Below are 27381 nucleotides of genomic sequence, written 5' to 3'. Positions count from 1 at the left end.
CAAAACCTAAGGACGCGTAGGTTGTACAAATCACTTTATAATGTATTGAAGGTGTGCCAAAGGGCACTGATTAAGACCTTGTGTTGGGGAAAATATGTCAAATTGGAAATTAATTTTCCTAACATTCCTTTGTAAAAAGCAACTTCCACTCTAAAGCCTAGTTGTTGTTCAGTCACTCAGTCATGTACAGTTCTTTGTGATCCCATGGACTACAGCATGCCAGGCTTCCCTGTCCTTCACCATCCCTGGGAGCTTGCTCAAACTCATGTCCATTTAGTCGGTGATGCCATTCAACTATCTCATCCTCTGTTGCCCCCTGCTCTTCCTGCCTTCAATCTTTCCCAGTATCAGGGGGCTCCACTGACACTATGTAACTTTTGCTAGACCTAATTCAGATCAGGTTCCAATCTTTAACATTGCTTTTACTTGTGTAAAAACCCACTCATCCAGTAGCTTACAGGTAAGAGTTACCAAAACAATCCTCAGATATTCCTTCCACTACAAAAATCATTGACAAACACAGTCACACGTGTATTGAACCACTGCATACAGACTGCAGAGTATTTTACTCCTCCCCCAAATCCTTTTAAGATCTGTAAGAGACCAAATTTCCATCTTTCTGCAAAAAAAAAAAAAAAAAGCCGCCGAGCTGACCTCAGGCAGTGCCTACCCACTCCCGGGCCAAGCTTTTCACATGTCACTCCTCCTCAGCACGCCTGTCTTGGTAACAAACCGTACTCCGTTCACCTGTCAGTCAATCCCTACGTGTTTCAGCCTTAGCACAAAGCTCGTTTTTTCCTTCAGACCTTCCTGTCAGTGAGGGTCAGAGACCATCAGTGCTGCAAAAGACTTCGAGAAGCCATTTGGTCACACCCCCTCGATTTTATAGACTGGGAGGTAATCCAGAGGGCAACACAAGGTCACACAGGAAACCAGCAGCAGAGCCAGAACTACAATTCAGATCTCCTGGGACTCTTCTCCGTTACATGACCCTCCTTTCCTTAATTCATCTATTATTTGAACCTAACATGATTTTTTACTGCCTTTCAGGGGTTCCACAGCACTGAATTTCAAACATTATTTTTCAGAAGTCTACCTCATTAACTCCCACAGTCATCGAGGATTAGGTTTAAATGCTCAAAGATCCTACACACTTGTGTATTTCTCAACAACCACTAATAAAAAAAAACACCAAGAAACCAGTTCTTTAGTGTTTTAACACAGGCTTACAAAGTCTTAATTTACAAATGTAAGCATACAACTAGGCTTTATCAAAGAGCAATGTGTTTATTTCACTTAAATTCTTAAAAATATTTTTTTGCCAGTTGTCACAATGTCCTAATGTAAAAAAGTGTCTTTGAAAAGAAAAGCATGAAAAAACAGACCCAAAATGTTAAGATTTTATTTACAAAGCTTCTTTGTTGTACAGAAAGTAAAAATGCTGTTACAATCTTGGTGTAACTGGTAGCCACGGACAGTTGACTCACCAATCACAGCTATCCACGCTACAGCAAGTCTTACACAAAAACCTAACAAATGCTTACAATTTTGTTGGGGTGAAGTCCCCAAGCTTGGTGGTGGATTTCCAAGAGGGACTAAATGGAGAAAGGTGGAATGTCACAGGAACTATTCTTTGGCTCTTTGGGTGGGTGGGTGTCCTGGGGTTTGTATCACAGCTACCTTTTTTTTTTTTTCCTTTAAAAAAAAAAAAAAAGCTACCAAATCCACGTCAGCAGTCCAACCAATACTGAACAGTTCTTTTTTTTGCAGGTTATTGGGGTCTTATTAATCATCTTCTCCTTCATCATCTGTTTCTCTCTTCCTCTTTTCACCTTTCCCGCTTTCTTCCTCTTCTGTATGAGAAAAAAATTCACTTTGAGACATTTGGAAAGGCATATGTCTAGTGTGCCTAACTGCTGCAAATGGAAGCAACAACAATGAATTTAATGGTTAGCAGATGAGCTCCTTAAGCCTATTTTCTCACTAGTAAAATGGGGCCAACGGCATTGACTCCATAGGGTTATTCTGAGGACTAAGTGAACCAGTGCAAAGTACTTAGCCTAGAATATGGCAAGACTCAAACTGTAGTTCATATTCACTTTTAAGTGATTTCTTAGACTCCAGGTATTTGAGACACAGAGACTTTCATATTGTTCTGTCTTTTCAACTAGTAAATTCATGATTACTTTTATGAAGTTAACTAAATCTGCACTGTGTTTTAAAAATCTCCCTGGAGGCAGAGACCAGGCACTGATCACTGCTATATCCAAAGTAAATTTAGTTCTGAAACAGGCACAGAGCGAAGATGCTGCTGGAAAAGTATAAACTCACAGAAAGCACAGCAAACAATCCAGCGCTCTGAAACTTACACAAGTGTTAAAATCTACTTTTTAACAAACAAGGGTTTCTTTGGTTTTAATTGTGGTGGGGAAAGGAAAACTGGAACGGTGCTATTTATCTATCCTGCAAAGATTACACTCCAATTATTCTGAACATAGGCATCTCATGCCTAACAGTAACACAAATGACAGGGTCTAAAAACACAACATGCGGGGAGTGAGGCCAGGGCCTCCTTCCCTCACACAGGCATTACACATCCCCCTGCTGTAGAGCAGGGGATGAGCCACACACACACACACAAACAGGCCTTTTATCCGTGCCTCTGAAGACCACTAGGGCCAAAGGTATTTTATTTTCTTCTCCATGATTTCAAATTCTGTATTAATGAACACTTCCCTTGATCTTTAACTGAGGGGGACCAAAGTGCATGCCTTAACCCACCTTCATCTTCATCTTCGTCTTCATCCTCATCTTCATCATCTTCATCAACTTCTCCATCATGTCCAAATTCTTCTTCCTAAAAATGTTAAACAGCATACCATTATTAGATTAATTCTGCCCAGCTAAGAAGTACAAAGAAAAATAAGAATTGTCAATAAACTTAACAGTTCATTCAAGGAGAAAACTGTAATGTTACTTTTATCTATTTAAGATACTGAGAGCTGCTGGTTTTTCTTTAATGGGCTTAATTAAAAATTTTCTTTAAAAACTGCTTTTCAGAAGTATTTGCCAGATGTTTCATTAGTATACAACTTACAATGGATAACTCCAGAATTAATTTTAAAACCTTCAACTTCAAAGCAGGTTTGGACAGAGATTTCTTTTCTTCTCCAGTTGCGGTGCACTGGGTTTCTCACCGAGTGGCTTCTCTTGTGGGGCACGAGCTCCAGAGCCTGTAGGCTTCAGTAGTTATGGCGCAGAGGCTTAGTTGCTCCCAGGTATATGGGATCTTCCCAGACCAGGAACTGAACCCATGTTCTCTGCATTGGCAGGTGGATTCTTAACCACTGGACCACCAGGGAAGTCCCTGGACAAATATTTCTATATCCAACCCCCCACCCCACCTTTTTAAATAAAATGCTTCATTCAGAAACTTAATTTCATTAGCTACCTACAAGATTATACAAATGCTCAGTCTTATATTTGTACTATAAAAGAACTTTTTTTTTTTTTTTAATGACATCTAATTTTCTTGGCCTGTTTTTACAAATCCTCATTAGGATTAAAGTCACTCCTTTCTCCTATCCTTCTATGGTTAGAAGGATAGCTATGGCTTCTTCTTCAGCTCCTCAGAGATTCTATTATTACTACGTGTCCCATAAATTAGACCCCCTTCTCTGCTCCTTCAGAGTATGACCACATTTTTACTCAACTTTGCATCCTTAACTGTTTATCACAGAAGGTACGTAATGTACTTATTTCATTAAGCTGGATATACAAGAAATTTAGACTTGGTAAAGATACCTTTCATTTCAATACAACAAAAGGAAGGACATCTCATCAGTTCTCAATGTTCCCAGCTTTCTCACCCTAACGAATGAATACTCAACTTGTTACTGCCTCCCAAAGTTAAAGGGTCAAAACATACTCTGCAGAGCCAAGCACTGTCTAGTTTAGCATTCATAAGCATTCCATTTAGTATTAATACTTACTAAAAGGGGGACAAAAGCTAAATTAGTCAGACCACTATTAGTCTATTTACAAGTATACTAATTTCTTCAGAAGACTTTTCTTTTTCAAACAATCCATACTTTAATTACAAGAGGGAAGCAGGGCAGCCAGGAGGTGCACTGACCTCCCCACTGACTTCATCTTCATCCTCCTCCCCTTCTACATCTTCGTCTTCATCGTCATCCTCTTCATCATCAAACTCTTCTTCCTCACCATCTTCATCCTCCTCCTTATCCTCATCTTCTCCTTCTGAAAACAGTCCAAAAGGAACACATCAAAAACCCTGTGTGTCTCATAAGGTATACCTACTGAGGTGGCAGGGAGCTTCGGGTTGGCCCATGGACAAATGCTGGGCCACACCGATATCAGGGAAAAAACCATGAACCACAGTCACCTCCCTTCCTCAAAAGCTGCTAAGGCTCAGTTCTTCTGACCTGAGATAAATAAAATCCAGAGGCCAGGAGTCCTATGTACATTATAATACTTACTGATGAAATGATACAGTGTCTAGAATTTGCTTCAAAATAAGGAAGGGGAGAAGTGGGTAGGAGTGCATGTGTATAAAATAAGATCAGGTATGAGCCAATCACAGCTGAAACTCAGTAATGGGAACCTAATAGTTTTACTGTTATTTCTACCTTTGTCTATGTCTCAAATTCTCCATAGTACAAAGTCACAAAACCCCCAAACAACCAAAATACCCTCACCAACCTCCTTCTCTGGCGTTAACCCGTTTCACCACAAACCAGCTGTGCAAATCAGGAACCTGGAGAACACCCGTAACAACTCCACGACGGGGACAGTGGTGGTGGCCAGGCACCTGTGTCCTGTATCTTTACCACATTTGGTGCAGGCCCCTAGTCAAGCAGTTCTTACCTCTCCAGGTCCTGGAGCTCACTGTGCTTTCTCCTGCCTCTTCCCTTTCCTTCCTCTATGACTAACACTGGCTCAGCCTTCAAGTCTCAGTTAAACATCACTTCCTCAGGCCAGACCCACAATCTCAGCTCATATGCTCACACACAAGTACCTGGGTCCTTCTCCATTACCACACATTTGCTCACTTATGATTATTTATTTAGTTACGATTACTTAACATTTCTCTTCTTAGTAGACAGTAAGCTCCAAGGGGACAGGAACCATGTTTATTTTTTCTTAAAACTATTTCCTACAGCCTGGCATGCAGGAAACTCTCAAATACTCACCTGACTGATCCTGCTCTTAAGAACTGCCTTTTACTCGTCAGGTTTCTGCACACAAGTGGCTGCTCTACCCATTTAAGGTGAACTTAAATAGATAACCAGACTGATTTGTAAGAGAAATGGACAGCCAGCAGTGAAGGGACTAAGTGAAATGAACATCTGGAACAAGATGAAGCATCCTATTCAGCATCCTATTCACTTTACCATCTAACATCCCATTCTTTGTGCCTTGTCTCAAATCTGCTGCAAAACAAAACTGTAAAATGTTTCCAGAATACTATGCTACTGATTGTAACCAAGGTTCCTGATGGTGTTCTTCACTTTTCTTGATTATTTCTGCCTTATAAACTTCTATCTTTAAAGAGATATCAAAAATAATATTTCAAATATAGTAATACTGCAAATTCCAGCAACATGAGGAATTCTAGGAAAGTAAATTTTCTTCACGCTGACTGATGTGATAACTAATAGCTCTGCTTCCTCTAAGCCTCTCAGGTGAAAAACCTTTATCCTAAGAGTGACTCTTACTAAATAAGTCACTGTGTAAGGAAAGCACAAGCTAAGCAGGATTAGTTTGGGTAGAAAATATATTAAGATTCTTAAAGGTAACAGGATGAAAAAACCTTGATCAAATGTCTAAAGTAAAAAGTATATTCTAATTCCATGTTATAGCCAGAGATTATTTCCTTTATTAAAGAGAAAATGGAATTCAACATACAGTGCTTTCAAATCATTACCTTTTAAAACTCATATATCAATGGAGAAGGCGATGGCACCCCACTCCAGTACTCTTGCCTGGGAAATTCCATGGATGGAGGAGCCTGGTAGGCTGCAGTCCATGGGGTCGCTAAGAGTCGGACACGACTGAGCGACTTCACTTTCACTTTTCACTTTCATGCATTGGAGAAGGAAATGGCCAACCCACTCCAGTGTTCTTGCCTGGAGGATCCCAGGGACCGGGGAGCTTGGTGGGCTGCCGTCTTATGGGGTCGCACAGAGTCGGACACGACTGAGGCGACTTAGCAGCAGCAGCAGCCATATATCAAAAGTAGCGAAGATATTTATATTTGAATGCAAAAATCATGTACCAAATACCCACTAAGTGCAAGGGCCTGTGAATAAAGAGATAAGAAGATAATCATAGCAAAGTCAGAACAGACAAGAATGGCAGAGTAACAAGTGCTATGAGAAAGGTAAGCGAGGGAATGCTCGGGCACACACAGGAACTCCAGCATCACAAAATGGTTCCCGGAAGTGCTGACAAAGGTGAGATGGTAAGGATAAATAGGCAGTAGTCAAGAAAGGGGAACTGCTAGGAGAAAGGCAAGAGACTTGAGGCAATGGTCCTTTTAGTAAACCATAAACGACTTCAATGGGTCGGAGCACAGTTTATGAACTCTAGGCTCCAAATTCAAAACTAATTAGCTAATAAACCATTGTCTATTTTGAATCGTTTGAAGACTTCAAGGTCCTGGTAGTTTAGTCACTAAGCATGTCCAACTCTTGCAATACCATGGACTGTAGCCTGCCAGGCTCCTCTGTCCATGGGATACTCCAGGCAAGAATACTGGAGTGGGTTGCCATTTCCTTCTCCAGGGGATCTTCCCGACCCAGAGATCAAACCTGGATCTCCTGCATTGCAGGCAGATTCAACGTCCTAAGAACCCCAAATTTAACAGAAGGCCTACTTGCATGGATTATTTTTCTTGATAGCAAGAGCATTCAGTGCCCACTCACCTTCATCATCCTCTTCTTCATCCACACCATCCACCTCGGCATCTGAATCTGGGGCTTCACGATCCTCTCGGTCATAGCCATCCAGATAGGTCAGCTGGGGCAGGAGCTTGAAGACACTCTCTCGGTAGTCATTCAGGTTAGTAACCTCACAGTTAAACAGATCCAGGCTCTTCAGACATTCCAACTTTTTCTGAAGAAAAGGATCAAGAAACATACCTCCTAAACCAAAGGAACATAAGCAACAAAAACCATCTCCTAAAATGGTAAAATTCTAGGCTCTGAATTCAATAAGCTACTACCTATTCAGCCTTGTACACAGGAAAACATCTCAAGTCCATCGCAATCTTTATGACTGGTCACTAGATTTTTAACTAGTCTTTCCCTTCTACCTCTATCCTCTCAGAGAACTGTTTCCTTTTGGCACTATGAATGAATAATCTTAAGAAATATGAATTTTAAATATTAAAGGTGGATCTTTTTACAGTATGAGACAAATCAGAGACTTGAGTAATCAAATGACCAATAAGACCATGCTGGGTTATCAAGCAATCAGTGCTTTTGGGGTGGTAGGAAAATAGGGGAAATATTTTTTTCAGTCATATCAATTCAGTCAGCATCAAGGTCCTTGACATTTCTACTTAGGGACACAGATGCGAAACACTTGAGAATGGAACAAAGTAAAGTACAAGGTGTGGGGATATAAGTATTTTCTGGAAGACAGGAGTCAATGCAAGCTGGGGTAAAACAAGGGGAACTCAGGGTTGAAACTTCGAAAGTAAAAGAGACTTTACACTCTTTTCTTCTTTTTTAGTTTTGGGGGCAAAGACTGATGCTATTACCAGACCTTCCTGATACAAAATTCTTCTGATTTTACCATACCTTAAAGTTTTGTTGCAATACTTCATTTGTTTGAAACCTGTTTCATTATCTAAAATAGTTAAGATCTAAAAACTTGGCCCAAGAAGTTTTCTGAGCAGCCAAACTGATAGGAAAATATCTGTGTATTCTACTCAGATCATTTATTACCTCAGTGTACTAGTATTTCAATACCAGGTCTATTAAGTTTTGATTAAGGGTGAATTAAGAGATCGGGAGGGCAGAGGTAGTATTACAGGCAAGTAAGCAGATAGCAACAGAAAGTGACAACAGACCCTCCCAGGGAGGAAACGAGGGAGCAGATGATAAAGAGTGAACACAAAATGTAAACGGCTATGTGGCTCGGTGCCTTTTAAAATAGGGAGTGGGGGTGGGGAACACGGATATATGGATTCATAAACTTAACTTTTCAATGGTTCTGAGTCAATACAAAAAGGTTGGCATTCTCTAAATATTACTAAGAGGATCTTTTTATGAAGTAAGTTGCAAAAAAATAAATGCTGTTTAAAGACTGATGCTTTACAGGGAAATCTACTTCAACGTTCACAGGCACCTGGGAAGATACAGAAATGAAACAAAACTCTGTCTTCAGGACTTGAAGTATCTGGGTAATTGCTGGGAGTTACAAAATGACTTAAAAATCTTTGCTCTAAAGCCGACCTTGGCAAATGACAGTTGGCTGACCCACTCTGGCCTGCTTCTTGTGTTTGTAAACTAAGTTTTACTGGAACACAGCCATGCTCACTTGTTTATGTATTACGTATGGCTTCTTTTGTGCTACAATGGCAAAGTGGAGAAGCTGTGACACTATATGGCCTACAAAGCCTAGAAGATCTACTACCTGGTCCTGTAGAGGCAAGGGTTGCTGACCCCTGCACCCACAAACCTTCATATTCCTTATCAAAAAGGTTCCCACACTGGCTTTATTCTCACTGAACAGCCCTTGGGAACACAGAGCCAGGCAGGGAACACGGAACCGGGTTATTATAGCAACAGGAAAATGTATTCCTCAAAACACCAATGTGCAGTTATCCAAGAGTTTGTGGATCCAATACTGTGCTACTAAGTTAGTACCTAAAGTCTTAAGAAAGCTGTCCCCAGTCCTGATTGTAGGGAGAATGACTTTTATGTCATGTAGCTTTCAGAATAGGACAGCCCAACCCCGAGAAGTCCAGGTATGACTTCTTGCCAAAGAGGAAAAAAATGCTGAAATACCACACCAGGTAACTGGGGAAACTTTTCTCTTCACAAATATGTTGACACTATACCCCTTAAGATAGAACCATGAGTAAATCTGGTAGCTTTCCCACAGAGGCTCAGTATAAAATTCTTCGCTCAAAGGAACGAGCCATTTATTGGTCAACATTATTTCCTAGGAATGGATGTGCAAAAATACATACAACTCCTGATCATGCTCAACAGTGCTCCAAGCCCGTTTTCTAACTCTTTTGACTAGCCTAGTACACAGGGCCTCCAAGGCTTTCCAGTTTCTGAAACTCTGAATCTATAACATTTTTTGCTACTTCATCAGAACGGAACCATTATGAATAACTTGGACGTGCCGAACAGTATGCTAGAAAATGAAGTGAAAGCAAATAAACAACAAACCCCAAATAACTGGAGTACTCTAGAACTTTAAAGCGCTAAAACTGTGCTTTAAGACCCCAAATACACTATACACAGATTATTCAGGATCCCAATGTAATATGTAAATACTGCTTAAAAAAAAAAAAAAATCACAACTCTACCATTTCAGAAATTTGGCCTAAAACTAATAGGCTAGCCATAATAAACAGTAAACATTTTATTAACAATAATTTTGCTTGCCTTCTTAGAATTTAGAAGGGCTTTGGGGGATGGTTTGGATGGCCCAGGTCTCTTAAAAAAGGTGTCCAAGGAAGTTTGAATTGATGCCTTCTTTGTCTCTCGATTAATGTCCCTGTAGTAAGCAGAGGCATTCACAATCATTGCATTGACTGTAAGAACTGGGCTCAACGTAGACGGTGTTCAAAATGCATGTGGTTGATGAGGATGAGATGGTGTTTTCCCCACTGAAGAATACTTTCAGAAGTTAAAATGGACCCAACACTTCCCCCCTTCACCTCCTCCTACAGTTTTATTTATCCTAAAGTTATAACTTCAGGAGACCCACCTAGCACCCCCAGGAATTGGAACAGCAAGTTCAGGAGAATAGCAGGAGCTCTGCCTTCCCCAGACAGTCCTGGGTGTGCGGTGCCATGGCTTTGTCACTGGCAGGCCAAGTATGTGACTCTGGACAAGGGATTCAGCTTCCCCTAAGCCTCAGCTTCCTCATGTGTAAAATGAGGGCCATGTTATTTCAATCCATTTTGTAGAAATGTTGAAGATTATTCATGGATAACATACATAAAGCATCCACTACCGTGTATGGCACACAGTACATCTTCCAACAACGGTAAATATTATATAATGATTATTTCTCATATTTCACTGTTTCAGGGGATTAAGACTTTCACTGCCAAAGGGTCCCACTATATAAATCACTTATCAGGTCAGGAACACTCGTGCAAACAATCCCTATGCAACGTTTGTTTCTGCTCTGCCTCTGAATGCTAGGACACTGACAAAAGCTTCTGATGAAACATCAAAGATGACTAAGGTTGCCATGAGAATTAGGCAATGGCCAGTGATCTAGCATGGAAAGGTATGGCCTGGTACTCTGTTCTAGACACAAAGGGTTCCTGTGCTTACAGTTACTGTGAATTGACAGGGCTGTCATTGAACACACAACAAAGGCTTAGTATAGCCCATGGGACCGAAGGGAGACCATCAGAGCTTATTTAGTACTGGAACTCCCAGTTTAGGTCTTTTGGGGTATGGAGTAAATTTATACGTTAAAAAGAGAACAGGTTCCAAGGGCAGTAGAAAGAATGGCCTTGGACTTGAATTCCTGCTCACCATTTATTCTAAAGCTGCTGTGTAATTAAACTCAGTCTCCTCATTTCTAAAATGACATCCTCTCTTCTCTGCATTACATGAGGATACAATGGGCAAATGTTAACATCTCTGAATAAGGAAAACTGCAATAAAAGTCTGTTTATACACAAGAAATGTTGACTTGGAGGAAAACAACAGTGAAAAAGGAAGAAGGCCAGGTGTCTGAGTGTACCTAATAGGAAAAAAGGGGCAAAACATGGAGTAAAGGTGAGCAACAGGCTCCCAACATTTATGAGAAATGAGCTAAATGCACTCCACTTAACGAAACATAAAAACAAGGGTCTTGGTAAACAGTGATTAAATTTACACTGGAATACAGCCTCAATTACTTATTAGGAGAGAAAAAAACTATTAGTTCCAGCAGGAAATCTTCATTAAAGGAAGTCATAATTTAACTCTTATCTTCCCTTGAAATATCAATATTCTATGCAAATGATAAGAAGTTCAAGTATTTTAATATATTGTCATGTCAGAAAAGATAAGAGACAGCAGAAGGATGCCTTTTCCTCTTGAGTTCTGCTCTGCTGGATCCTGAAAGACAGCTCCTATCTCCTGACTAGCCCCTCTCCCAATTAATGTCTGCAAGTTAAGTCCAATGGAAATACTGACTTTATGTAAAACAGAAAAAAGGAAAGCTGCCACAGGCTTCCTTGGGTGATATGAAAAAAGTCAGTTTCATCAGTCTCATTAAAATTGAATTCTACGTCTGTGAACAGAATGTCATGTTTAGGGGAAAAAGTCAAGTTAACAATCTTGAAATCATAGGAATTTCCAGGTGGCATCAAAAGAAGAGAGTCTGTGGGGCTATCCCACCCACCATTAACTGGGAAGAAAACAGAACTAGTGAGAAAGGAAGGAGCCCAAGTATCTGAGAGTACCTATAACAGGGGGGGAAAAAGGGGGGGGGGGCGGCAAAATTCATGGAGCAAAGGAGAGCAACAGGCCCCCAACGTTGCTTCATAAGCTCTTTTCTGGTCACTACAACTTCCACTTAACTAGACCCCCATCAGCACAGCTTCCCAACTTACAAAGTAAGTACATTACCTTATTTTATTCTCAGAACTCCTAAGTGAGATAAGTAAGGCAGGGATCACTATCCTTCCTGTTTCATAAGGGAGGAAACTGAGGCCCAGAGAGAAGAAGCAACTTGCCCAAGGTCACACAACAAAGTCTATAACCCAACTGGCACTTAAATGTAACTTTCCATAGTTAATCCCAGCATGTAAGAGGAGGAGAATTTGGGGGTTCCCATGCAAAGAGTGAGCCAGCTGGAGCTCAAAATTGTGAATCAGAAGACCTAAAACTCACTGGAGCTGCCTTTGGCCTGTTCCATCAAATCAGATGCCCAACCCAATATAGACAGCCGTTTCTATAAAAGTATAGAATAGCCTGGCCAGTCTGGGGAAAATTTTTTAAGATAAATGTTTAAGGCTATAGTCAGTATATGACATTTAAAAAGAACAAAAAAGAAAAGACTTCCCCTTTGAAGTTAGCGGCCACCATAAACAGGGAGGGAGAGCAAACTCACAGGAACACGTGTAACTAAAGGTTCTGATCTTTTACTCTGGACTCCTTTTATACAAAGTATTATTAAAAAACCACCACCTTCTCAGTTATTATTTCCAGTTATTTCCCTCACAATAAAGAAATATGAAAATGAAAATGACCAAATAAGTCCTGGTTTCCAAATTCTCAATTACTTACCAAAGGTTCCAGGGTGCTGATATCTTTCAGTTTATTTCCACTTAAGTTTAGATGTGTAAGATTTGGAAGTTTTTCTGCTAACATATCCAGACCTCCACAGATTCTATTATCACTGAGCTCAAGCTGTTAAGAGAAAATGCACATAGCACACAAACACACAGAGAAACAGGTATCATTAAAGTGTTAGAAATAACAAATACAGCTCTCACACACTTACCAATGACCTCTTTTTTATTAGGGCATGTATGTTCATTTTGTTTGATTAAACCCAAATTATAGATCCTAGGAACACTTCAGGGAAGGAGAGATGTGTAAGGATGAGAGAGTTGCATTTTCTTAATCAGCTGCCAATTTTAACAGTTTGGCCCCTAACATCAGTGAATACATTTTCTAACCTAAGAAGTGGGTCAAAACAAATTAGAATTCTTTGAGAAGCTGACATACGCTATATGTGCCAGGAAAGGTAAGTGCATTCTAAGCAGCTATTCTGTGTGTCAAGCAAAATTTGTGATGCCCACTTGAAACCTAATCTGTTTCTGCTCAGTGCTGACTTGCCATGGGGTTCTACATCTGGAAGCCACCAGGGAATGCTGCCCTGAAGGCTACAGGAATGGTACAAGTCCTTAAAGAAGTTCCATGACTTCAAGCAAGGGAATGGGGCAATAGCTTCAGGGCTGGGGAAACCAGTTCCCCACAGGACACTTCTTACACGAATCTATCACTAGCCTTTACAAGAATTCTAATTTCTTTGCTGCAGGTCAAGTTGAGTGGTAAGTGGTATGCCAATGAAGGAATGAGCCTTCACCAAGGAATATTACAGTGAAAGGAATTGGAGCCTGAAAAAGTAAAGACCGTTGAGAGCATCTAATTCAAACTCTTTATTTCGCAGATGAGAGAACTGAGGCCAGACAGCTGGTTTCAATTCTACTTTAACTGCCAGCAACAACAATGGTTACTGTATCTAATCCTGACATAGTACTTAAGTGTTAAGTACCCAAGTACTTACGGCATTGCTCGAAGAACTAGAAATCCATGAACTCATTTGATCTCACAATCACCCTATGGGTAAGTAGAATTATCACCCCCATTTACAGATGAGGAAAATGAACCAAGAATAGACTATGCAACATGCCCAAGATCACACAGCTGTTACAGTGGTGAGCCTATGATTTGCACAGGGAGCCTAGCTTCAGTGCTCCTTCCTATGCTAGGCACCTAGAACAGAATAAAAATTTATGTAATCTAGTCTGACATGCAATGAAATGAAGTACACGATGCAGAGCAGAACTCTTAAAAATTTAAATATTCACCGAAAGAAAGAGTTTAAAAGACAAGAAGCCTGTTTAGGTGTTTTTAAGCATTTCAGAAGAGAAAAATACAACATTTCAATACATTTTTTCCCCCTTCTCATGGGCAGTCCAGTAAAATACCTAAAATTTCTCTTGGTTGGTTACAATATCGACATATATAATATTCACAACCTTTCAACATGAGTATCTTAGGGAGGAGAGATAACAAGGCAATCTGCCAAAACATTCAGTGGCATATTTATTTTGAAATGAAATCAATGTGTAATCTAGGAAACGCGTGACATTTCTTTCAGAACCTGCTTCTTGTGACTTTCTGAATAAGTATGACAGTACAGAGACCACAGTAATTCAGGAAAATGTACCAGGGTGCTAGGAAAGCAGAAGAGAACACAAAACACACAGTAGGGACCTGCCAGTATCAAGTTTATGTAGATACAGGCTAAAATGCCATCAGTTACGGAGTTTCCAATGTCATGATAACCTACATAAGCAAAAATGGATTACACCTGAACCTCTAAAGTAGATACCTAACAGAAAAAAGAAAAGAAATTTACAAATTTAAATATAACAGAATTCTTTTTAATAGCAGAGTTGCCCTGAAACTCATGAGGACTGCCTGAGCATTTAGAACACATAGCGCTTCTGGATTTTAATTCATGTATTTAACCAAAAAACAAGTCCCTCTCAAGATTCAAGCAAGCAAATAGGAACAGCCTATCTATCTGTTGCCTAAATTTCATTTCAGTTTTCTATGTGTATCTTTCTTAGATGAAGCTTCAACTTAAACTCCCTAATAAAGAGATTAGGTAAACAGTGGAGAATTCTGCAACACTGCCAAGACCACACACATTTTTATATGTAATGGAAAAGGCAGTGGGTTAGCAAATAAGAGCTATGGTTCTAGTTTTGGCTCTAGTACTAAACCACTTCTGTGGGTGGCTTTAGGCAAATTACTGTACCTGTCTGGGTCTACTGCTGGGTATGTGCCTATAAACAAGGCTAGAAGATCTTAAGTTTCTTTCAGTTCTGGCAGAGGCTTTGTGACAGGTTAACGTGCCAAGACACAAAAAACATTTTTCTTGAGAATTTTTTTTTTCTTGGTGCGTGGCAGGGATGGGTGTGTGTGTCTGTTTGGGGGTGGGGGTGGACAGTGTTAGAGAGGATAGCGATTGGTTTATAATTAGACCAATAAAGCCCTAACAATGGACCATTAACTAGCCAAGGGAAATACAGCAGTTTTGTTTAAATGAATTCTCAGTCAGTCACAACACATTTTAAACTCCCTAGTCATTAAGAATTACATAACGGATTTGAAATATCATAGGCTACAAATCTGAAAGGTCTATACTTAAATCCTCCCTTAATCAACATTAAACATGAAAAGCAGGAGGAACCCATGATTCCTAAACCAGAGCATACTAAGAACAAAATGTAGCTACATTACAGCAACAAATCCTTAACAATTATTGAGTACTAAATTATTCATCATAACTATTTATTGAGCATCCAACATGTATTATTTCCAAACATCATAGCAATTCCGCAAGATCAGGTGGTATCACCAGTTTACGGGTGAGGAAACTGAGTCTTAGAGAGATTACATAACCTGAGAAAGATTCACCCATGAGGGAAATGACAGAGCTGGATGGAACGCTGAGTTCCAGATCTGCCCAGTTACAAAGGCCATGTGCTCTCTGCTACACTAAATGCTTCCTTACAGATAGAATTGTTTGTTTTTCCCTTCCCCAGAATGGTTCTCTTCTATTGTTAAAAGAAAAACCACTTACCTTTTTCAATTTAGGTAGTTTGGGAAGATTTGAAACTGAAATCAAGCCTACATTTATTAAACTGAGGAACTCTAAGTTCACAAATTCAGCTGTTAAGCCCTCAATTTTTCCATCATTTGATTTGCAGTTGTCCAGAACAAGTTCTCGAACCTGTAGGTGACAAAGCAGGGAAGAAAAGCTTTCAGAAACATACAGAAAACAAAGAACAATGCAAAACCTCCAACCATAAATACCCAACAAATCACTCACATATAGGGGCAGCCTCTACTTAGACCCAGATCATAGTTATAAATAATGAAAAAAATGATTAAGCCTTTAATAACAATATTCTAATAGATATCAAGGGTGAAATGTCACACCATGGTTACAAATAAAGATTTTAACTCTACTTTCCAGACAGAAACTACAGCTCTTAAGATGTTAAGTGAAGACACAATACCCCCTACCCCTTAGTCCTTTTCCCAAGTCTGTTCCAAGAGGCGCTTTAACTACAAGTGCAGGAGAAGATACCCACCCCTCTTCTAGGCCCATCCCACCCATAAACTCCTCTAGGCCACAAGGCCCAGGAGACTGACACAAGAGAAGAAAACTTCACTTTTCCAGCAAGGTCACTAAGAGATTGTGGCTACAGGTTTCTGGACTAACACACTTCTACCTCTGGTCTCATTAATCCTTACTAAGATTATCTTGACACTAGGAAAAGACCAAGATGCAAGAGCTCTTAATTCAAAACCAAGATCATTTTGTTTTATATGTAAAAAAGCTATTTCTAGGGAAGAGAACAGTTAGCTATTATATTCCTTTTTCAGGCCACAAAATCTCCTCGTTTAGAGTTCCTGAAATTCAGAATTCAAACCCATCCAAGAGTATCACATGTGAAAATTCTGAATACTGATGATTTAATAAAGTCTACTGTGTAAATATCTACCATGCTAATCTCTATTGCCATTCTTGCTCTGTGGTTGACTGACACTTCCCAGTTTTAAACACGTTTTGATAAATTTACACGGATGCAAATAAGTTTTAACTGCCAAAGGCATTCTTGCAGTAAACCTAACACATTTAATGGCATTAATGAGTAATCAAACATGTATGAGATGCTGATAGCTCTAAAATGAAAATAGGAGTTAGTATCTTTATCCTCCCATATAAAATCCAAAGATACTACTCTAGTAATTGCTAACATTTATGGAGAATTAACTCATTACTCTTTTTACCACCATACCGCCCCCCTCCCCCACAATTACAGAGAAGGAAACAGATTTAAGAGTCAGGGATACCCACACCACCACAACTTCTCACTCGCTACTACTCTACTTCCTCTTCAGAAGTCTTGCTCTCAGGATGCACACAGGCCCATTACATCTTTTTCTTTCTTTCTTCCCTTCCTTCCACTTTTCTCTTTATGGACAGTCTTCCGTCTTCTGATAAAAATTAGCCTATCTGAAAACTTAAGGTAAACTGAGGAGAGCTAGGCACCAGAGACAGATGCTTAGGGTCAATTTCTTTCTTTTTTTTTTTAGGGTCAATTTCTAGCCCTGCCATTTACAACCTCTGTGACCTTAGGCAAGTCACTTAACCTATCCGTGCCTCAGTTTCCTCAAGGTGAAGTAGAACTGTTGTAGAAAGTAGTGCTTTAGCCACAGTGAAAGCTGAGAAAATAACCTCTGGGAAAAGGTGTAGGAGAATGACAAGGACCTTTGTGGTTTACTTTATTCCTGTCTGTACTAAATCTTCTACAAACATGTCTCTCTTTTGCATTAAAAAAAGGAAAACCAACAAATCATTAAAAAAAAAAAAAGTCAACTGTAACTACCCACCAACCTAAGCAATATACTGCAATATAACTAAATATTTCCACTTGATTTGGGGGTTTTCTATGACTATATCTGACAGAGAATCCAAAAATGTTATACAGAATGACACCAATATGCCAAAAGCCAAATAAGGAGGAATTTAGATGGCCATTTTGCCTCCCAGCTCATGGGTGAAATCACCTCTTGGACATTTTTCTCAACTGGTAAAATTCCGCTTTAATTAGAGTAAAAGAGAACAAGTCTGCTGAAGCAAACAGCAGAATAGGAATCAAGAAAAAGAAACTGGTAGGGAAAAAAAGATGTTAAAGTGGTCCAAATCTGCAAACCAAACTGCTGGGTCTGAAAGAAGATGGAGAGGAATTAAGGTTCTGGTTTAAAGAAATGGGAACTATGCAACTGGATGGAAATAGGAAGGAAGAGCTTTGGGCGTGGGAAGGGGAGCAGGTATGTAATGAATACTACAAAGGATATCAAGTTTAAGGTTCTCATGAAAAGTCCAGGTCAAAGTATCCCCAAGGAGTTGGACAGGATAATTTGGAGTTCAAGGTTTAAGTTCTGTATTTGGAAGTCATCAGAGCAGAGACTAGTGGAAGGATGGAATTCCTACGAAGAGAACCAAGGATGGAATCCTGGGGATCCTGCAAAGGAAACTTGAGAAGAATGAGTAGTAGTAGTACCCAAATGTGAAGCATTACTTTCAAAAATGTAGAAAGGCTTATAAAATAAGGCATAAGAAGCTACTGGGGCAAGGGGGAGGATTAAAAAAATTAGATAATTTGTCCATCAAGGAGAGACATCTCCAGGAGACACTGGGGGATGAATACATAAAATGTTTTCATTTATGTAACCTGTCACACATTCACTTTCTTATATTCTTCTCAGGGAGAGTAAAAGTGACTGTCCTGGGAACTTTTCCATAATCTTATCTAACACTTTTACAATGAGATTATTGATCTATTAAAAAAAATTAAGGTTAAAAAGAGTCAGTGCTAGATTTTAAATTTCATCAAGCATCACGATGGCAGGGTCATGCCTATTTTAGTTATCATTATATTCTGGGAGTTGGTGATGGACAGGGAGGCCTGGCGTGCTGCGGTTCATGGAATCGCAAAGAGTCAGACACAACTGAGCAACTGAACTGGATATTCCAATGTGAGAAAGAGCATTTACAACAGTCAAACACAGAAAAACTGGCATAGGAACTTGTGTCAGGATTGTAGAGGACTGAGGAAAGGATGAAACAGGAAACCTGGATATAGAAAGAAACTACTTTCTGATGATAGGCATAATCACATGCAAAGCATGTTGTTATTTGTCACTTAATATTTTGGGTTTTTTTTTCAGTCTTTGTATATTTTAAATACAGTAACATGGAACAGTATTACTTAACAACTATACTTTTTAATGTCTAAAGAAATTAAAAGGTATGATGTAAAATAAATTACAATACTCCCTAATGAACCTGTTACCCAACTTTCCCTATTATAAATAATGTCATGCTATCTTTTTATGTGAAATTTCTTTTGTAATAAGGATTATCTCCTCACAATCTATTGCTAGGTGAAAAAACAAACATCAGAATCTTTTGAGTTACAAGTTCTTTATCTTAAAATGACAATCAACCTCTCTCAAGCTTTTTCTGTTACCTTTTGTGATATATGGAAATTCTAGGTATATGCATATAGTTACCTTTTTCTTGAGCATATTGGTTTTACCCTGAGGAAAAAACCAAATACCGCAAAAGAAATAATGACAAAAAAGCAGACAAGTCATAAAAAGGTAATCAGTAAACAAACTCATTTGTTTACAACAAATCATAAAAGATACGTATTAAAAATGAGATGTCATTCTACTCTCTCGAGGAGGGAGAAGAGATAGGATAAGAAAAGGAGCTGGTAAGTTTACAAGTGGGGAGTGAGAAGTCAGGGAATACATATCTGAGACCTTTAATTTTCTCCATGAGTAGGAGGAAACAATTTATTGGGGTGAGTACAGGGAAGGGCTGTATGGCTCAGCAGTGAAGTCATGTCCCTGAACTTTTCCAGCAAGGCTAAGGATGTAGTAAAGAAATGTGTTAACCCCAGAACAAAGTACAGAGTCACAGCAAGAAGATGAGCCACAAAAAAGCACACAGCAGAGTGGAAATTACTGCAGAAAGCAGAGACCAAAGGAGGGTTCACTTAGGGCTGTGCCCAAGGATGACAGGCCTGGAAAGCCTGCCATAAGCACCCTTCTAGCCAGCCTAAAGTTCTAAACAGGACTTTGGGGAAAAGGTGTCTGTTCTCAGGCATTATGTCAGCAGCATATGAGATTAACTAGGCCTTCCCTCTCCCTGAAGTCCTTCCTGAGTGTGACAGGATCCAGAATACCTTACAAGGGAGGGTGTACAGGATGGGGGACATATGTCGTCATTGCCTCCTGATATAGACCGAGAATAAATGGGAGGTTCGAATCAAGGGAAAACACCCCTAATTTTCCTCATGTCCCAAACCCTCCCAGGAGGGAATGTTGGCAGGCAATTGTACATCTGTGTGTACCACTTACCACTATTTGATCCAAGGCACAGTTACTTGGTCTTCTGCTTGAAGATACATGACAACTTTGGGGGCCAAGTTCACTCTTCCTCATCCCTTATTTTCCAACTAAATTAGTTCTTTTTCCTCAAACATGAATTTAAGATAAACACTTAAGAACTAAAAACAAAAATCCAAACTATTTCCTATGCAACTTTTTAGTTTTCTGTAGCTATCAGCAAAGCTGATACTCTAGTTTTCCCATGAAAAATTTGAAATACATGGTAGACAAATTACAGAGATCGGGGCTAGGAGCCACAGAGGAGATCAAGGAATTTTCCTTTCATCTTGTCCACTTGGTCTCATTTCCTATTTCCCTGGCTGGTGGTGGTTTAGTCGATAAGTTGTGTCTGACTCTTGGGAGCCCATGGACTGTAACCCTCCAGGCTCCTCTGTCCATGGGATTTCCCAAGCAAGAATACTGGACTGGGTTGCCGATTCCTTCTCCAGGGGATCTTCCTGACCAAGGGATCAAACCCGCATCTCCTGCACTGCAGGCTGGTTCTTTACTGAACAAGCTAACTAGCTACTCTTGGAGTGACTTTCCCCAATTATCAGTTACAACAGTTATAAGAGGGGAAAAAGACAATATGGAGAATTAAAGATCATTAAGTTATCAATTATTTTAGTTAGAAAATAAATGGTTATTATAGTGAGTGAAATAATCCAAACACATGGAAAGTAACTCTTGCCATCCTTGACAATTCCCATCTTTCTGAGTTAACCAACCTTCAGACCTTCCACCCTGCTACTATTTTAAAAGAATGTCTGCTAAATGACAATAGAACATTAGTAGTACTGAAATGTGTTTAAGTGGCAAAACTGCCTGTATGAAGGAAAGAAACACTCATCCTACTGGTGGGGAGGTAAAAAAGAGAACCATTCTAAAAAGCAATTTGGCAGAGATTCACATTACAAAATGTTTGTTACAATACTAATTAAAACAGCAAAAAACTTTCTAACCACCTAATGAGGATGGTTAAATTATGATCTATGCAGACATTAACAATGCAAGACAGATGTTTACTATACTTTAACAAGGTGTTATATTCATTAATAGCAAGATCCAAGTTCGGAAAAAACTTTTCCTGTGGACTATACCAGAATATCTTGGTGGTAGAATGGGTGTTTGTGAGATTCCTGTTTTTTTTTTTTTTTTTAAGTTTTTTAAATCTATATCTACTATTTTTTTTAGCTTATCTGTATCTAATTTTTCATTCACTGAAGCTGTAAACTAAAGAATACAAGAAATATATATCCTATTTAATACAAGAAAAAGAACCCAATTGGCTGCCATGCAGCAAATCTGAATAAGCCCTTGAGTTTAAAATCATGACACAATAAATGCCAAAAGTTGGGGGAAAGGTTTTTCCTGTGTTATAGATTTTTTTTTCCTTCTTTAAAAGGCCACTGCCATGTGGCATGCAGGATCTTAGTTCCCTGACCAGGGTTCAAACCCATGCTCCCTGCATTGGAAGCATGGAGTATTAACCACTGGACCATCATCAGGGAAGTCCCCTCACATTATGTATTTAAAAAAAAATTTTTGTCAGTATCTTGGGACTAAGGAAAAATTATGCTTATTTGTGGAATATGAAATGTCTCAGTTTAGCATACAGGCCACCACACAGACTGTAAACCACGGTAACTGCATGACTTTCTAACTTTGAAGAGACTGGAACATCAAGGACAGATGTCCCTAGATTCATTGTTAATGAGGTGCTCGTAACAGTGGCATGTCTGGCATAATAGGAAAATGACAGCCTCACATAAAGACTTTTTTTCCTCCTATTCTGGAATATATCTAAATTCCAGATCCAGATCCAGACTGTATCAGTATCTCATTACTGCACGTGTCTCTTTCCACATCTGACAGTACCATCAATTTCTGTGGTGTACCTGGTATGTTCTAGTGCTAAACAATTTGCTCTCAATGAAACAACTGACAACACCAATATTTTGTATAAAATAATTCTTACCCTTTGCCTGTATTTTAAAATAGTGATCACTATTCTTTTTGAAGATTACTTTATAATGCCATTTTAAGCCATTTTTCCACTATGAGAACAAACTTCTGATATAAAGAGGTGTTTTGGACTCAGAAAAAACTTAATTATGTACTTCTTTATGAGTCACTCCCTTAGGTAAATAGCACACCTGTTAGTAACAGGTGAAATGGAACCTATTCTCTTGGTCTGTCTTATGTATTTTAAAGAACACAAGAAGATAAAGTGTTACCAGGGCCTTCTTCAAACTTCCAAATAAAAAAATAAAAACAGGATTCATGTTGATGTATGGCAAAACCAATACAATATTGTAATTAGCCTCCAATTAAAATAAAAAATAAATAAAAATAAAAACAAGCCGTACTCACAGAAAAAAAAAGCTCATCTGATCTTCAAACAAAAACACTGAAGATCAAACTCCACTTACCCTCCTCAGTCTTTTATCTCACTCGATGACATCAAGGTCAACCAAGGAATATACTGTTGTGCATTTAAAAGCCTCTTGTCTTATACCAATAGGTTTACAAGACACAGGATACTTCCTCTTTTCCCAGATGAAAAGTCTACAGGATCCCAGAGGTCAAGCCCACTCTAACAGCTGGCTCCACAACACATGGAGCCCCTGTGACTAGCTGACTTAGAACCATTTTGTAACTTCTCACTTACCTTAATGATGATGCTTTTGTGCAAAACATTTTTAAATTTAAAAAATTTAAAAACCTAAAGGTTTTTAAAAAACCTAAGCCTTACTCAGTCTCCCTTAAGTCCCTAGGGGAGCCATTCTTACCCCACAATCCTGGTTAGCTCCCAAGACACTCCCCTAAGGCCCCTAACTTGCACAATGCAATAGGCCCCACCCGGTTCTGAGGGCCCCACCCGGTTCTGAGGCTTCAGGAGGGAAGGGGCTGCTCTCTGCCTCGTTCACACTGCTTTTCCTGGCCCTGCCATACTGTTGGCACACAAGTATTTATTTAATAAAACCAGTGGATTACAGTAGGAGAGTTAAGTCCAATAAAGTAGCCAATAGTCACTTGTGGCTTTAGTACCTGATATGTGAACAGTGCAACTGACAGACTAACCTTTTAAGTTAAATAGCCACACGACTTTAGGCTGTTTTTGACAAAAGGGCAAGGCTTAAGTTGATTTCTTGAGAAATTAACACGTGCACATGTATATGTATTTTAAAAAACAGTAGTTATTTCAAATTCAAAAAAATCCATATACAACCACCCAGTTGTGTTTCCCAGAAGGAACAACGGTGCTCTTAGCTGAGTATTTTAATAGTGCTTTATGCACATTTGAAGAATTCAAATGTTACATTCTAAGGCACTGTGAAGATTCTTGTGTATTTTCTTTTGGAAAATTTGGCTAAATCAAATACCTCCATATTCTACTGACTTGGAACTACGCAGTAATAATTCAAACGTCTTAAATCAACAACGCCTCAAAATGAGATCACAACTCTGCAAGTTTACGGTGTGAAGAAGCTTAACAGTTCAGTATACTAGCACGTGGCCGAAACAAAATGTCTGACTGATGGACGGAAGGGACGACCGCGGTCAAACCTCAACCTTAAAACTCGGAGGACCGAATCGAGACGCTCACCCCTCGAGGTCCTCCAGGGACGAGTGGGGAGGCCACGAGGTGCCACAACCCCGCACTTCATTTATAGGGACCTCAGAGATTCAAAACCTCGTGCGCACAAGGGAAGGCCGGGTTGACAAATTTCCACAAGTGGGCAACTTGTTACCCACAACTCTCTGGTTGCACGAAGCGAGCCCATCGCCAGCCCGGGCGAAGATGGAAGGACTCCCCTTGGGCTGCCCCGGGGACAGAGGACGCCACTCACCCGAAAAGGGGGTTTGGCAGAGGTGCGGCCCCCCGGCGAGGGCCGCAGGAAGCTGCTCTAGTTCGCGAGGAAGACCAGGGGAAAAGAAGGACGGTTCTTAAAAGGCCCACCCGCCGCGGCAGGCGAGTGCTGGCCTCGGTCGACAGCCTGTAGCACGTGCGGAGGCAGAGGCCTCCCGGCCCGAGAGCCCAGCCCAAACCCGTCAGTACCCCACTAGAGGCCCGACTCGGGCGGAGGCGGCTGCCTGGCGTTGCCCTTTTAAGAAGGGGGGAGGGGACGGCAGTGCGCCCAAGAGATGAGTCGGCGGCCGCCGGAGCGCGCAGCTCCCGCCAGAACGAGCCGAGCCCTGGCGAGGCGGGCGCCAAACAAGCCGCAAACTCGGCCCGGCGAGCGGCGGCCCACAGCCACCGCCGGGACAGACGAGCGGGGCCTGGCAGGCCGAGCCAGCATGTTGGCTCACGCGGCGGAGGGAGACGAGTGCTAGCCAACATGGCGCTGTGTCGGCTTGTGGCGCGCCCGGGCTGACGCGAGGAGCCGCCGCCCGCCCACACCGAGGGGCCAGCCTCCCGGGCAGGGGCCCCCGAACTCCGCCGCCGCGACGCGGGGGGAGGGAGAAGCCGTCTACGCCACAACGGCCGGCCCGGCCGAGCGACGCCCGCCTTGGGAGGCCGGGACTGGGGAAGGTCGGGGGGCGAAAGGGGAGCGAAAGAAATGGAGGAGAAAGTTTTATTTTTAGGCTTGAAAAATGGCGGGAACCGCGTCCTTTTTTCAAACTTAGCCCGGGGAGGGGCGGCGGTTGCGCCACCTACGCCGCCCGGACTCGCCCCTCCCCCGCTCCGCGCGCGCCCAGCCGCGCCCGCTCTAGCCCCCTGGCGCCCGAGGGGGCTTCCCGTCCCCCTTAGAGGCGAAGAACCCCCTACTCGCCCTTCGGCCCCTGCCCGAGTCCGGCCGGGGCCAACCGCGAGGCCTGGTCTAAGGAGACCCTCCCCCGCCCCCCACCCCACCCCGAGCCCCTTCCCCCGCCGGCCTGGGGCGCGCGGAGCCCAACATGGCCCGCAGCGGGCCCGGCTCCGGCTAGCCGCGCGGCTCCTCCGCAGGCCCGACCTCCGCCCGGCCGCGCATCCCGGGAGGCTGCAAACATGGCTCCCAGCGTTACACAATCCCCTCCTCCCTCCCTCGCTGCCGGCCACACGCACACGCGCTCCTCAGGGAAAGGACCCCGGCGGGCGAGGAGCTCAAAGTTTGCTTTCCCCTACCCCACTGCCTTCCCCGGACGGCCGCGGGCACCCGCGGGCGCCAAAGAGTTAATACCCGCGCGCTCGCTCCCCCCTCATCGCCCGCCCGCCTTCCCCGTCCGAGCCCGCGAGCTGCGCTCTTCCCCGCGCCGGGGCCGGCAAACCCGCGGTCCGGGCCCCGCAGGTGGCCACCATTACATGCAAGTCATCGGGGGGAGAGGGCGCCCGAAGGGGGTCTGCTTACAGCTGCCGGGGTCCGGTTCCTCAGCTCCAGGTGGATCCTCCTCTTCATGTCCATGTTTCTCTCTCTTCCCCCCTCTTCAAACTTAACTTTCCGCGGCGGGGGCGGAGGGGGGAGAGGCGTCCCAGCCTGCGCAGCGAGGGCCGTCGGAAGGGGTCTGCTCGAGGCAGAGGCCGACGGCGCGGTCCTGAGTGGCGGGCGGCGTACGGGCAGGCGAGCGGAGCCCCCGGAGCCAAGTTACTCGCGGGAGCGGAGAGAAACCATGGAGGGAAAAGGGGGCTGGAGCGCAGCTCTGGTCTCACTACCGCCGCCCCCGGCCGCGGCCCCGCACTGCGCTTAAACCGGCGACGCGGCGCCGGTGGCTGCTCGGCTCGACTCGGCCCCGCGCGGCGCCGCTCGGCTCGGCAGCCGCTGTGCACCAAGGACGGGGCGGGGAAGAGGCGCGGCGGGAGGGGCGGAGGCTGGGGGTGGGAGAGGGAGAAAGGCGCAGCCCCGGGGACTGGAGCGACTTACTCCCGCCCTCCGATCGTACGTGGGGTGGCTGATGTAAGACCCGCCTGGGGGCTTCCCCGCCTGCCGCTGCGTTGAGACCGTGGGGGTCCCTCCTCCACGCGTCCGGAGGCAGGTCTCCACCCCCTCGCTTGGACGTCTGCTGGGAGGGCTGGGGGGAGTAAATTACTGCCCGTCTTCGGGGGTCCCTAAGACCAAATTCTTCCTCGAAGACTCGACCAGGCCAGCCCGACACCCGCGAAGGCGGGAAAGGTGTAGAGACCGTGGGACAAGGGCTTTCGGGTTCTCCTTCCGCGCCTCCGCACCGTGTGGGGCCAGCAGGCCGACCCCCGCGTCTCTTTGGGCGGATGGGTCTGAAAGTGCTGCGAAGACCCCAGTCGGCGACAGGAGCGCTGCGGTCCGGTGTTGTACCGCGTGGCACCGGGCGGAGTCGACCTTCGCGGCGGGCGGAGAGCGGGTAGCCCGGGCCGCTTGCCCAAGCCACAGAGGAGCAGAGTCCCCCAGTCCTGGAGGATCTCCCTGGGTTTTCTAACATTTAAATATAGGCTAACGAAGGCAGCAATTAGCATTTCTAATGGAGCCTCGGAGTTACAGAGTTTCCCCGAATACTTTTATCTTTAAGGGCACCCCTGTGAGGTGTGTGAATTCTTGATGGGCTCCATTTCGGGGAAGCTTGGCAGGTAGCCTTTGTAATGGGCTGCCTCCAAGAGCTCCCTGAGAGACAGGGTTAGAGCCCTAGGCCGGCTTTGCAGACCTCCAGGAAGTAATGTAAGGTTACATTCCGCTTAAAATAAGTAAACACGTCATTTGTCAGATCAGATACCATCTTAATTCTAGTATAGACGAGGGCCTCCAAGATTGAGAACAACTTATGAATAGAGAAAAGCATAATTCTATGCGTTAACCTCAGTTTTTCTTAATGTTAAGAAAGACTGCACTCTTCCTTTTAACCTAAATTCATTTAGTGGCAAACAAAACTATCAATTTTTAAAACATCAGATGCATTAAAATGCCAAAACAAAAAAAATTTTAGAAGGATTATGGAAAACAAACAAAATTTCCAGTATGTTGTTTCCTAAGTCTTTAAAATGTTAGCCTTAGAGACATCTCTATGAGCGAGGGAAATGAGGGAAGTGCTCTTCAGGATGTCACAGGAAGTCTGTAACTGTAAGCTTATGGGAACCACAGGGCTGGTGAGGTGAAGCGGGCAAATTAGTTACATGAGTTGACAAGCAATGATTGAGCATCCACTTTTAGGGCTTAATACTGTTCTTTCTAATTTAATCCTCAGATTACCCTGTCGAGTAGATTGTATTTTATTCATTTTTACAGATGCAGAAGTGGCCAACAAGAGGTGCAGCCAGGTTTTGAACTTAGATGGGTCTGACTCCAAGGCCTCAGTCTCTTCTGGTACACCATCAGTCTGTGGAATGAAGTCATATAGCGTGGGGGTCTGCTTTGGAACAGTAGGTTGGGTACAATCTGTAGAGAGCCTTTAATATCAAACAGAGGCTGCTGGTGCCATCTTGTAGGTAAAGGGGAGATGCTGA

At 42.5% G+C, this 27381-nt stretch overlaps 1 protein-coding gene across 4 annotated transcripts; it reads right to left on the bottom strand.

The window, feature by feature from the left end:
- Window positions 1–1386: 1386 nt before the first annotated feature.
- Window positions 1387–25653, bottom strand: ANP32B (acidic nuclear phosphoprotein 32 family member B). Of its 4 annotated transcripts, none has more exons than XM_024995575.2 (7): window positions 25325–25653; window positions 15601–15750; window positions 12504–12626; window positions 6948–7137; window positions 4136–4260; window positions 2782–2857; window positions 1387–1916 (listed from the first exon to the last, which is right to left on the bottom strand). In XM_024995575.2, exons 1-7 carry the CDS (start codon window positions 25376–25378, stop codon window positions 1786–1788), a joined length of 849 nt encoding a protein of 282 aa, XP_024851343.1. In that variant the 5' UTR covers window positions 25379–25653; the 3' UTR covers window positions 1387–1785.
- Between the last annotated feature and the right edge of the window lie 1728 nt (window positions 25654–27381).

The sequence above is a fragment of the Bos taurus genome, chromosome 8 (assembly GCF_002263795.3).
Source record: "Bos taurus isolate L1 Dominette 01449 registration number 42190680 breed Hereford chromosome 8, ARS-UCD2.0, whole genome shotgun sequence".
Lineage (NCBI taxonomy): Eukaryota > Metazoa > Chordata > Mammalia > Artiodactyla > Bovidae > Bos > Bos taurus.
The sequence above is the reverse complement of the archived record's forward strand: the minus strand, read 5'-3'. Positions and strand labels throughout refer to the sequence as shown.

Coding starts and splice junctions, on each gene's coding strand:
- ANP32B (XM_024995573.1), bottom strand. CDS start 20,045: ATGAGGAAGAGTGAACTTGGCCCCCAAAGTTGTCATGTATCTTCAAGC. Junction 12,627..15,600: donor AACTACCTAAATTGAAAAAG/GTAAGTGGTTTT, acceptor TTCTCTTAACAG/CTTGAGCTCAGTGATAATAG. Junction 2,858..4,135: donor AAGATGAAGTCAGTGGGGAG/GTCAGTGCACCT, acceptor TAACATTTTTAG/GAAGAAGAATTTGGACATGA.